Source organism: Oryctolagus cuniculus, chromosome 11 (genome assembly GCF_964237555.1).
Source record: "Oryctolagus cuniculus chromosome 11, mOryCun1.1, whole genome shotgun sequence".
Taxonomy (NCBI): domain Eukaryota; kingdom Metazoa; phylum Chordata; class Mammalia; order Lagomorpha; family Leporidae; genus Oryctolagus; species Oryctolagus cuniculus.
Window position 1 is genome coordinate 99,149,801 of NC_091442.1, and position 12,309 is coordinate 99,162,109.

At 38.1% G+C, this 12,309-nt stretch overlaps 1 protein-coding gene across 2 annotated transcripts in view; it reads right to left on the minus strand.

The window, feature by feature from the left end:
• Positions 1 to 12,309, minus strand: part of CDK17 (cyclin dependent kinase 17) — a 104,654-nt gene that overhangs the window by 21,895 nt on the left and 70,450 nt on the right. For both annotated transcript variants that reach the window (XM_051845785.2, XM_008256919.4), the window contains exons 4-5: positions 9,596 to 9,729; positions 5,356 to 5,481 (exon numbers count right to left, since the gene is read on the minus strand). In XM_051845785.2, the coding sequence (XP_051701745.1) occupies positions 5,356 to 5,481; positions 9,596 to 9,729 (260 nt within the window). The remainder of the gene's footprint in view (positions 1 to 5,355; positions 5,482 to 9,595; positions 9,730 to 12,309) is intronic.

Genomic DNA, 12,309 nt, shown 5'->3' on the forward strand with positions numbered 1-12,309 from the left:
CTGTGACCATGGTATTTCCCCTTTTTACTACACAATTTTTAAGGATTTAATGATTATATCCAAACAGGGATTACAGAATCTTTCAGTGAAATTTAAAAAAATTGCCAGTACTTTATCTCTGTTAAACATGACAAGATTAACAATAGATATAATGTCTAGCTTGCTGGCATGCTCTCCTACAGAAATTATTCAGAGGACAGAGGACAAAGCTCATTTATTCCACATCTACCAAACACAATACTAGGTGCTAGGGATACAGCGAAAAAGACAGCTCACTTTCATGAGCTCACAGTTTTGACTAAGTTACACCTTAGATTATTTTAGGATATTTAAAGAACTTAAGTTTCATAAAAACAATTAGAAACTGCTTTGTATTTTATTATATTTTAAAAACTCCCTTAATTCTGCTTTCTAGACAAATTAATTTTTTCACTTCATCATTTCAAGAAAATACTTCACTCTTTGGCAACTCCAAGCAAATTCCTATTCAGATGACTCTTAACAACATAAGCATATGTAAATTAAAACATATACATATATAAAAATTATAACAGCCTCCCTATGGTTCAGTGTAACTTAAAACTGGTTATCAAGTGTCAGTAGGAGTTTTTTTACTTTGGATCTAGCAACACAATTCTGCAGTACACAGTCCCAAAGATGTATTAACATGTTGGAAATGCAGTTCTAATTTAGCTTCCAAACAAGTGAAGTATGTCCAGAGGTTTTACATAAGCCAATTTTTTTTTTTAAGATTTATTTTATTTATTTGAAAGAGTTACAGAGAGAAGTAGAGACAGAGAGGTCTTCCATCTGCTGGTTCACTCCCTACTTGTGCGCAATGGCTGGAGCTGAGCTGATCCAAAGCCAGGAGCCTCTTCCGGGTCTCCCATGTGGGTGCAGGGGCCCTAGGACTTGGGACCTCCTCCACTGCTTTCCCAGGCAGATTAGCAGAGAGCTAGATTGTAAGTGGAACAGCCGGTACTCAAACCATCGCATATTAGGATACCAGCACTGCAGGCCAAGGCTTTAACTCACTGCGTCACAGCGCCAGCCCCCTTATATAAGCCATTTTAAAAGTGAATACTTATATAAGAATTAAAGAGCAGAGGCAGGTTTTTTCATGCATCCATTTTCCTCCCTGTGGGAATTACTAAATTACTGTTACTGATAGAAAGGTACTGTATCCCTTAGCCATGTGAGAAGCAGAAAAGATTAAGACCCTCTATCCTACTTGGTTATTTTGTCATATAAAAAATTACTATTACCATCAATACAAGACTACTTTTATCTTATTTACAATATACCAAAGGTAAATTGTCTGTGTGGGGGGGGGGGGTGGCACTGTGGCATAGCGGGTAAAGCCACTGCCTGAAATTCCAGCATCGAATATCAGTGCAAGTTCAATTCCAGGCTATTCCACCTCCTATTCAGCTCCCTGCCAATGACAGGGGAAAAGCAGCAGAAGACAACTCAAGTACCTGGGCCCCTACTATCCATGTGGGAGGAATGGAAGAAGTTCCTAGCTCCCGGCTCTTGGCTTTGGCCTGGCCCAGCCCTGGCCACTGCGGCCATCTGGGGAGTGAACTAGCAAATGGAAGATCTTTCTTTATGCAACTCTTTCAAATAAGTAAATCAACCTTTAAAAAGAAATTGTATGTGAACCTCATCTTCCATATCCCAAAATGTATTTATTTCTGAGAGACATGACTTGATATACTATTTTCTCATCTACTCTTAGAAATAAGGACTACAGTATGTTCTATAGTGGGAAAGCCAGGAAGGAGGAATCTAAACACTCATTCTTCAGGATGGGTTAAAACTCTTAAAATGTGTATAATCTCTAATTTTAATACAATGAGGAAAATTCTCATATGCACTTTCATTCTACTAAAGTTGAACTTAACAGTCTCACAAAACACTACGTATTCCTTCATTGTAAGTTCAACAAAGCTCTGATGAATCCTGACTATCTACGCAAGTTTTTCCGTTAGTCTTAACTAAATGTCAAAAATTAAAACATTTTATTTCTTAAGCATAAATGAATACTGAGTAACATGTCACTGATCCACAACCAATATCTTTAACATTAGATATTATGACTAAATATAATAGTGGTATCCTCTTTTTTTTTTTTTTTTTTTTTTTTTTTTTATGACAGAGTGGAGAGTGAGAGAGACAGACAGACAGAAAGGTCTTCCTTTGCCGTTGGTTCACCCTCCAATGGCCGCCACAGCCGACGCGCTGCGGCCGGCACACCGTGCTGATCCGAAGGCAGGAGCCAGGAGCCAGGTGCTTTTCCTGGTCTCCCATGCAGGTGCAGGTCCCAAGCACTTGGGCCATCCTCCACTGCACTCCCGGGCCACAGCAGAGAGCTGGCCTGGAAGAGGGGCAACCGGGACAGAATCCGGCGCCCCGACCGGGACTAGAAGCCGGTGTGCCCGCGCCACAAGGCGGAGGAGTGGTATCCTCTTCAATTTTATTTAAGGTATACAAACTTTATGCATTTCATATATACAAATTTAGGAACACAGCTATTCCTCTCACTCTACCCTCCCTCCTACCCATATTCCCACCCTAAAAGTTTATTTAAAAGTCAATGGGGGCCGGCACCGCGGCTCACTAGGCTAATCCTCCGCCTTGCGGCGCCAGCACACCGGGTTCTAGTCCCGGTCGGGGTGCCGGATTCTGTCCCAGTTGCCCCTCTTCCAGGCCAGCTCTCTGCTGTGGCCAGGGAGTGCAGTGGAGGATGGCCCAAGTGCTTGGGCCCTGCACCCCATGGGTGACCAGGAGAAGCACCTGGCTCCTGCCATCAGATCAGTGCGGTGCGCCGGCCACAGCGTGCCGGCCGCAGCGGCCATTGGAGGGTGAACCAACGGCAAAAGGAAGACCTTTTTCTCTGTCTCTCTCTCTCACTGTCCACTCTGCCTGTCAAAAAAAAAAAAAAAAAAAAAAAGTCAATGGGAGAGGACTGGTGCTGTGGCCTAGTGGGTAAAGCTGCCACTTTTTTTTAAAGATTCCAGCATCCCATGTGGGCGCCAGTTCATATCCCGGCTGCTCCACTTCCAGTCCAGTTCTCTGCTATGGCCTGGGAAAGCCGTAGAAAATGGCCCAAGCCCTTGGGACCCTGCATCCATGTAGGAGACCTGAAAGAAGCTCCTGACTCTTAGCTTCGGATCAGCTCAGCTCCAGCAGTTGAGGCCAACTGGGGAGTGAACCACTGAATGGAGGACACCTTTCCCTTTCTCTGCGTAACTGACTTTTGAGTAAATAAATAAATCTTAAAAAAAAAAAAGTCAATGGGAAGGACAGTAAGAAAGGTAGTCTGGGGGCCGGTGTTGTGGTGCAGCGGTTAATGCCCTGGCCTAAAGCGCCGGCATCCCATATGGGCACCGGTTTGAGTCCCAGCTGCTCCATTTCCCATCCAGCTCTTTTTCAAATAAATAAATCTTTTTTAAAAAAATAATGCTTGTGGGGGCTGGTGCTGTGTTGTAGCAGGTAAAGCCACCGCCTACAGTGCTGGCAACCCATAGGGGTGCCGGTTTGCGTCCCGGCGGTTCCACTTCCAATCCAGCTCTCTGCTACAGCCTGGAAAAGCAGTATAAGATGGCCCAAGTCCTTGGGTCCCTGCACCCGCGTGGAGACCTGGAAGAAGCTCCTGGCTCCTGGCTTTGGATCGGCACATCTCCAGCCGTTGCAGCCATCTGAGGAGTGAACCATCGGACGGAAGACCTTTCTCTCTCTCTGCCTGTCCTCTCTCTGTGTAACTCTGACTTTCAAAAAATAAATAAATAAATAAATAAATAAATAAAAAAAGAAAGTCTGAATATATATGAACATACAAGCATAACGCATTTAAGCATCTTGAGACTATGGGATAGGAAGGACAACTCCTCAACATTGAAAGAATAGAGTGAGTATATGTAGGTTTGTACATTTATCATTCAGAAAATGAGAGGGTTTCTGGTTAATGGCTTCTCTCTTTTTAATCATGCAGAAGTAGATTTCAGCTCCATCAGATGGAAGATCTTGCTCTCTTTCCCTCTCTGCCTCTCTTCTCTCTATAACTCTGACTTCCAAATAAATAAATAAAAATCTTTTTAAAAAAGTATAAATCAGTACAACCACTATGAAAATCTGTTTTGATTGTTTCTAAAAAGAGCGAACATATGCATGCAGCACAATCCAACAATTCTATTTCTAGATATGCACCCAACAGAAATGTTTACATACACTAACCAAAAATATGCACATATTTTTGGAATGGTGATAGAAACACTATTTGTTAATAGTAAAAAATGAAAACAACAACTTGAATGCTTATCAATAGGGGAATGGATAATGTACAATATCCAAAACAGTACAACATACTCATATAATGGAACATTATGCAAGAATATGAATAAATGAACTGTAACTACATGCAACAACACAGATGAAATTCAAACCTAACATTGACCCAAAAAAGCCAACCTTGATAATAATGCATGTTGAGATAAATATTATACACAGGCACTTCAAAAAGTTTGTGGAAATTGAATTAAAAGGTAAGTTTCATTTTGATGCCAAAAGACTTCAAAATACATACATAGTTTAACTTTTTGAAGATCTCCTTGTATAATATACATATATATATATAAACTTTGTATAAGGACGTATTCCTATATATGTGTATGAAATGTACTTTATTTATATATTCATGATTATATAAAGTTTGAAAGCTTAAATAAGAATTGTCAGGAAAATAGTAAATATTTTTAAAACAATAAAGAATGCCCAAATGTCAAAATATACTATAAAAATAGGATTACCAAAACAGGGTGACACTGGTGGGTGAAACTCATCCTTTGGTGTTACAAGGCAGGAATTATGGCTATAGTTAAGGAAGTGGGAGGCATCAAGTGAAGAAAAAGGTAGCAGAAGGAAGTTAATGGATTAAAAAAAAATTTTTATTGATATGAATACTGGTTATAAAGGTATGTTAATATTCCTAAAAATCACCAAGTATACAATTGTCATTTACATATTTCTCTGTATATTAGCATAATTATATATCTTATACATATTCTGTACACATAGCATATTATCAATAAAATCTACCAAAAATAAAATATAACTTAAATCCTATTCCAATATGCATCCTGTGGCTGTATCTTAAGGGTTCCAATAAACCCTTAAGAATAGGAACTGATAACATACAGAGAGCAATGTAATAAAATTGAGTTACTCAAAAGCTCTAGATAGGTAGATAGGTAGATAGATAGATAGATAGATAGATAAAGTTAATTTAAAATGTTTACAACCAAAAATTCAAATAAGCAGATTCAATGCTATAGGTCTAGGAAACCAAAAACTTACTAAGGAAGCTCTACGAGACCTTCGGCTCATTGGCTGATCAAATGGTGGACTGTTGATTTGCAGCTTTTCAAGATATCCATCAGGTATTCTGATGTCTGCAGGCAGTGATAACCGCTTATTTAAATCCTTAGGAGAGAAAGAGAGAGAAGGTAATAAAAAACACTAAAGACAAGGGGCCGGCGCCCTGGCTCACTTGGTTAATCCTCCGCCTGTGGTGCCGGCATCCCATATGGGCACCGGGTTCTAGTCCCTGTTGCTCCTCTTCCAGTCCAGCTCTCTGCTGTGGCCTGGGGGGGGGGGCAGTGGAGGATGGCCCAAGTGCTTGGGCCCCTTCACCCGCATGGGAGACCAGGGAGAAGCACCTGGCTCCTGGCTTCGGGCTGGCTCAGCACTGGCTGTGGCAGCCTTTTGGGGAGTGAATCAATGGAAAGAAGACCTTTCTGTCTCTCTCTCTCTCACTGTATATAACTCTACCTGTCAAATAAATAAATAAATAAATAACAGAAAAAAACAAAGGGTTTCTGACTTTTGAATTTATGGGGTCTAATATATGATTTTGTAGCAGTGAGAAACCATAAAGTTTCACTGCAGTTGCAAAGTTAACTATATTGATTAAATACAAGTATAGTATCTTGAAGGTAAAGTATTTATTTTAAGCAAGGCATACAATGTAGTTTTACAGAAATGGTCCTTTGCAAACCCAGTCATTTCTTTGCTGTCTCATTGGTAAATTAAACTTAAAATTTACTCTGAATGATTATATCAAACAGCAGGAATAGGCAAAGATTATCACAAAACGTCATCAGTTTAAATAATTAACCAATTAGATATTACATGATTTTGATAATACACAGTTAAAGAGATTTAAAATATTTTGGTCGAGCATCAGGCATTCGGAGCAGTGGTTTAAGCTGCTACTTGGAATGCCCACATCCCATATCAGAGTGTCTGCTTCAAGTTCCTGCCAATTTTCATTCTGGGAAGCAACAGGTAATAGCTCAAGTACTCCAGATGGGAAAATCAGGTGGAGTTCTGGGCTTCAAGCTGGCCCAGCTTTGGTTGTCGTGGGCAACTGGGGAGTGAACCAGTGGGTAAAGGATCTCTGTCTTTCAAACAAGGTGAAAATTTGAAAAATATATTTTATTCATGTAATATTACTGGAAAGAAGAGGCATTTCTATTCATTTAATTATAGAATATAAATTGAGATAAACTTGATAGGGAACCTGTCTACCTTGTCACATTAAGAAATATAAATTCTATAAAAGAAATCTCTCCTTTTAATAGTAATCAAACCATGAAACAGAATGGAGAGGTATAGGAGCTATATATTTACGGAGAGATTTAAGACTTCAGTAGAAACATACTATGTTCCTAAAATGCTAAAACTAATGCAAATATACTGGTTCTTCCCATATTAATTTTATATTTTTCATAGCACTGAAAAAGATCATTAGGAAAAAAGAAAACATCTAAATTTGATCTTGAATAAGTGAAAAAAAAAATTCCAAAGCATTCTAGAATGACACAGAAGCTCTTCACTTCTAATGCAGTTACATTCTGATAACCCCACCATGATTTGAAAATGTTAGTCAAAATACATTTAATACACATCTACCAAATACTATAGCTAAGCAACACAGTCCAGTGTCAAGTTGCAACTGTTAACCCTTGTATAATTACATGGCTGTCTGAGAGCTATGACTCATTGCTACCGTCCAGCATCACAAGAAAATTACCCAGGGGCCGGCGCTATGGCATAGTGGGAAAAGCTGCTACCTGCAGTGTCAGCATCCCTTACAGGCACCGGTTCCAGTCCCGGCTGCTCCACTTCTGATCCAGCTCTCTACTATGGCCTGGGAAAGCAGCAGAAGATGGCCCAAGCCCTTAGGCCCCTGCACCCAAATGGGAGACCTGTAAGAAGCTCCTGGCTTCGGATAGTGCAGCTCCAGCCATTGCAGCCATTTGGGGAGTAAACCAGCGGATGAAGACCTCACTCTGTCTCTCTGCCTTTCAAATAAATAATAAACCTTAAAAAAAAAAAAAAAAAGAAACAAAAAAAGAAAGGTACCCAAATGTATATCACTAGCCCAGGAAAAAAAGTCAAAACTCAAAAAATTCAAAAAAACTGCTAACTACAGTTCCCAGTGAATGCAGATCACTTTCATGTCATTGTAAAGTTGAAAAATCAGATGTTGAACTACTGTTACAAAGGTATGGCCATCTGTATATATATATGCATAGGGAAAAGATAAAGTATTTCTAGATATTAAAGCATACTATAAAAATTATATAATCTAGAATGTGCCACCTTTGGATAAAAAAACAAATATAGCTAAATATAAGAATCAAATTCCAGATATGGACCTTAATAGCAAATAAATCCTTTAAACATATAAACATATGATAAAGAAAAATCATACCTATTATGAAGAAAAATATGCAATCTTCTTAATATTATTGTGATATATAAATAGATATCAAGTTGATCTCAAGGTTGAAAATGTTATCATTTAGAAAACTGTTACTGTTTTACTTAACTGATTTAAACAATAGGACAGATCCATGGCTAGTGGTAAAGTATAGGGGGTTAAGATGCAGCTTACAACACTGGCATCTCCTGTTAGAGTACCAGTTCTAGTCCTGAATATTCCACTTCTGGCCCAGGTTCCTGCTAAAGTGACTGGGAAGGCAGCAAAATTGGTCCAACTACTTGTGTTGCTGTGACCCATGTGGGTGATCCACATGTACTTCTAGCTTCTGGCTTTGGCCTGGCCCATGCCTGTCTGTTGTGGCCATTTGGGGAGTGAAGACAGAAAGTGAGTCTGGGGGCCGGTGCTGTGGCTCATTTGGTTAATCCTCTGCCTGCGGCGCCGGCATCCCATATGAGCACCAAGTTCTTGTCCCAGTTGTTCCTCTTCCAGTCCAGCTCTCTGCTGTGGCCCGGGAGTGCAGTGGAGGATGGCCCAAATGCTTGGGCCCCTGCACCCGCATGGGAGACCAGGAGGAAGCACCTGGCTGGCCGTAGCGGCCATTTGTGGGGTGAACCAACGGAAGGAAGACCTTTCTCTCTGTCTCTCTCTCTCACTGCCTATAACTCTGTCCAAAAAAAAAAAAAGTGTCTGCCCCTCTCCCTCCCTTCCTCCCCTCCCCTCTCCTCCCTTCTCCCCCCTCCCTTTCCCTCCCCCTCTTCTAGTCACCCATCTGTTTCTCTGCTTTTCATTTTAATAAATCCCTTTTTTAAAAAAGGATTGATTTTATTTATTGAAATGAAAAGTTACAGAGAGAAACAAAAGAGACAACTCTTTCATTCGCTGGTTCACTCCCAAATGGCAAGGTCAAAGCCAGAGCCCAGGAGCTTCCTCTGGGTCTTCTACAAAGCTGCAGGGGGGCCCAAACACTTGGGCCATCCTTCCTGTTTTCCCAGGCACATTAGCAGGGAGCTGGATTGGAAGTGGAGCAGCAGGAAGGACACAAACTGGCACTGATACGGGAGGCCCACTCTGTTGCTTTAACCTGCTGAACCACATCACCTGCCCCAACACATAAATAAATCTTAAAAATAAAAGACAGAGCTCTCCTCATTGTCGCAACAGCACTGAAAAACTAACAGTACCTTTATTCCAAAACATGTTAAATTTTTGTTTCCAGAAAACTAGTTTAATATACAGTACATACTAAAATGTTAACGGTTATAATCAACTTCTTCTCAGGGTTTTAACACTGAGAATTTCTATTCCTTTACATGGAGAAACAACTTAAACACACTACAGCAATTCACAGATATAATGAACTACAAAGGAAATGATACCCATAGATTTGTAATATAAAAAGCAAGAGTTAAAAAAAGTTATTTATTTTATTCATGCCTCTTAAAATTTGAAATTATGTATATGTATATATAAAATAAGAAGTATTAAGATGAATCAAAGAAATACAATTAAAGTTAATTTTTTTCTAAAGAAAGACTGCTAATATTGTCCTGGATTTCTAGAATAAAAATATCACTTTTCCTTGACAGAGAACCTAAAATTTCATAAAATGTGAACAATTATAATTAATGTGTACTTGCTTTGGGAGAGTAATTAGAAAAAAAAAGAAATGTTCACAGGTTACAACACAAAATCACAAAGAAAAATCTCCCTTACAAGTGTCGTTCGCCTTCATGAAAATTTTCAAATGAGTAGTTACATACACAAATACAGGTACATGCGACAACTGTAGGCTTTTTAAACGGTTACCTCCATTGAGATCCGTCTATGTATACGATTTCTGAGACAAACACCAGTAGGTGACTGGACTTCATCAGATGATGTCCCAGAGGCTTGGTCACTCTCACCATCTGATCCCATTTTTAAATTTTCATGAACAATATCTATATCAGAAAATGAGACATTGAACTTAGAGATATATATCGTACATTAGCAATAAGGACAAAGAGGAGACAAATCAACATTTAAAAATCATAGCATAAATGTCTTTTACATTTTGGGTGCACAGGTGCAGTTCATAGCTCAAAACACAAATCAAATTTCTTAAAAAGTAATAAAAAATCCTTTTATACTCTCAGATTATGAACAAACTAGCATTCATGTTATCAAAAGTTGAGTAATAAAAATTATAGACTGGAAATAATACTTGAGAATTAATCAGCAATCTCATTTTCCAGATCTGGAAACTGACACTTGAAAGGTTAAATGACTTTCTAAAGGTCACATAACTTAGAAACAGATCTGGAATAGAAGCTTGATATTTTCCCTCTTATTTCGTTTATAATTCAATTAAATATGTCTTTGGAGCTACAGAAAAATGAAGCTAGTTCTTTGAATATTCTAACTTTAAAATTGTAAGAACTAGTTTCTAACTTGTAAAAGCTCAACAGGCTGTTGGGTACAGAAACATACTCCTATCACCCTACAAGCTGGATTATGTTATATGTCCTGATAGAAATAAAAATTAAATGGAGGTAAAGGAGAGGGTGATTGATTTCATTGGGACTATTAAAAAGCCAACCTGCCTACTTGTATGCTTGCTTATATATCTACATCATTCTCCAATTCATCTACTGAGAAACTAGAAACAAATGCTAGATCTAGAACTCATCTTTGCCACTATTTCTCTCTACACAATTATTCTTGCCCTAAAGAGCATCATGTTGTTTCATACTGCAATGGCTTAAAACCCTAAAAGAACTGTCCCCCATTTTCTCAACCAGGCAAACACAGGCTTATTCTTCAAAACTATGCTCCTGTATCAACACAGTGAAGTCTTTTCTAATCTCATACACAAATGACTACTGTGTCCATATTCACAAAAATTAAATGGAGGTAAAGGAGAGGGTGATTGATTTCATTGGGACTATTAAAAAGCCAACCTGCCTACTTGTATGCTTGCTTATATATCTACATCATTCTCCAATTCATCTACTGAGAAACTAGAAACAAATGCTAGATCTAGAACTCATCTTTGCCACTATTTCTCTCTACACAATTATTCTTGCCCTAAAGAGCATCATGTTGTTTCATACTGCAATGGCTTAAAACCCTAAAAGAACTGTCCCCCATTTTCTCAACCAGGCAAACACAGGCTTATTCTTCAAAACTATGCTCCTGTATCAACACAGTGAAGTCTTTTCTAATCTCATACACAAATGACTACTGTGTCCATATTCACTGCACTGAAGAGCATTTTTGGATGTGATTATATACCACATTATAAGATCTTGGGTGACAGATCTGGCTTATTCACTTTGTATTTCCAGAACTTAACAAAGCTTTTAGCACTAGAATGTGTTCAATAAATACTCAAATGAACTAAATATTAACTAAATATCAAAGAATGGATTATCGCTAATTAGACCTCTTTTTCCAATGAAATGTTTCATGAAATATTTATGTGTGAAACACTTAAAAGTATTTTACGAATATAAATTTAAGCTCTTAATAAACAATATTTACTTAAGAATACGAGAACTGCTTATATGAAAGTCTGTTATCAAATCAATCTTGGAATTAACTTTATATCTGTATTTTTGTCTTGGTAACTCAAAATTGAGAAAATGCCAACTTGCACTCATAAGCAGTTGCAAAAGGTAATAGCCTCTAATAGCTCAATATTTAATTTCAGAAAATATTTCAATGACACTAATATTTCTTGAAAAAATTATGCAGTGAAAAAATTAACTTGGCAGCAGTATTTAATATATTGATGACTGATTTCTAACCTAGTAAAATTTGACATTTAAGTCATCTGACTCACATATTTTTTTCTGTCACACTTTCAAAATGTTAATGATAACTTAATCAAGCCTAGTAGAATCTGAAAATCTTCCTTCTTCAAGGAAATTCTTATTATATATGCTACTATAAAAATTGTTCAGCTGAGTTTGCAAGAATATGAGGATAATACTCAGGAAGCAAAAACAGAGAACTGAAAACGTAAAGCTCTCATGTATAAATTGATTCTTTTCCTTGGGAGGGGTTGCTCATCTTGATAAGAAGGTACTGGGTTTTAGCTGCCACACTGGGCTAAAAGATGAAGCCTTGGTCTGAGTTGTGAGATCTTTCTCTAGAAAGACCCACTCTCTAAGTGCTACATCTCTGAATCTTAAAGGCAGACAGAAGAAAAAAATTCTATGTCCTGCTGCATAAGGACTACAAAAGAAGTTTATTAATCTTAGACCATGAATGAATACTTGAGTACCATATGATTCAATTAAGAAATTATTCATGTCATTAACAAACATGTATAGTTCCAACAGGACTACAGGCTAACAGTTTCATTTGATCAACACAAAAATGAAACAATGAAAGCTTATGTCACAACCTCACTCATTTATCAGTGCAGTAAAGGACCTCTTAGCTGAACCAGGTAGCAGTTTTGGGGAATTAGCAGAATATTATGTGTTCAATTTTTGTGTTATTCTCAAGGTGCAGAAACAAACTCTTAAATTTAA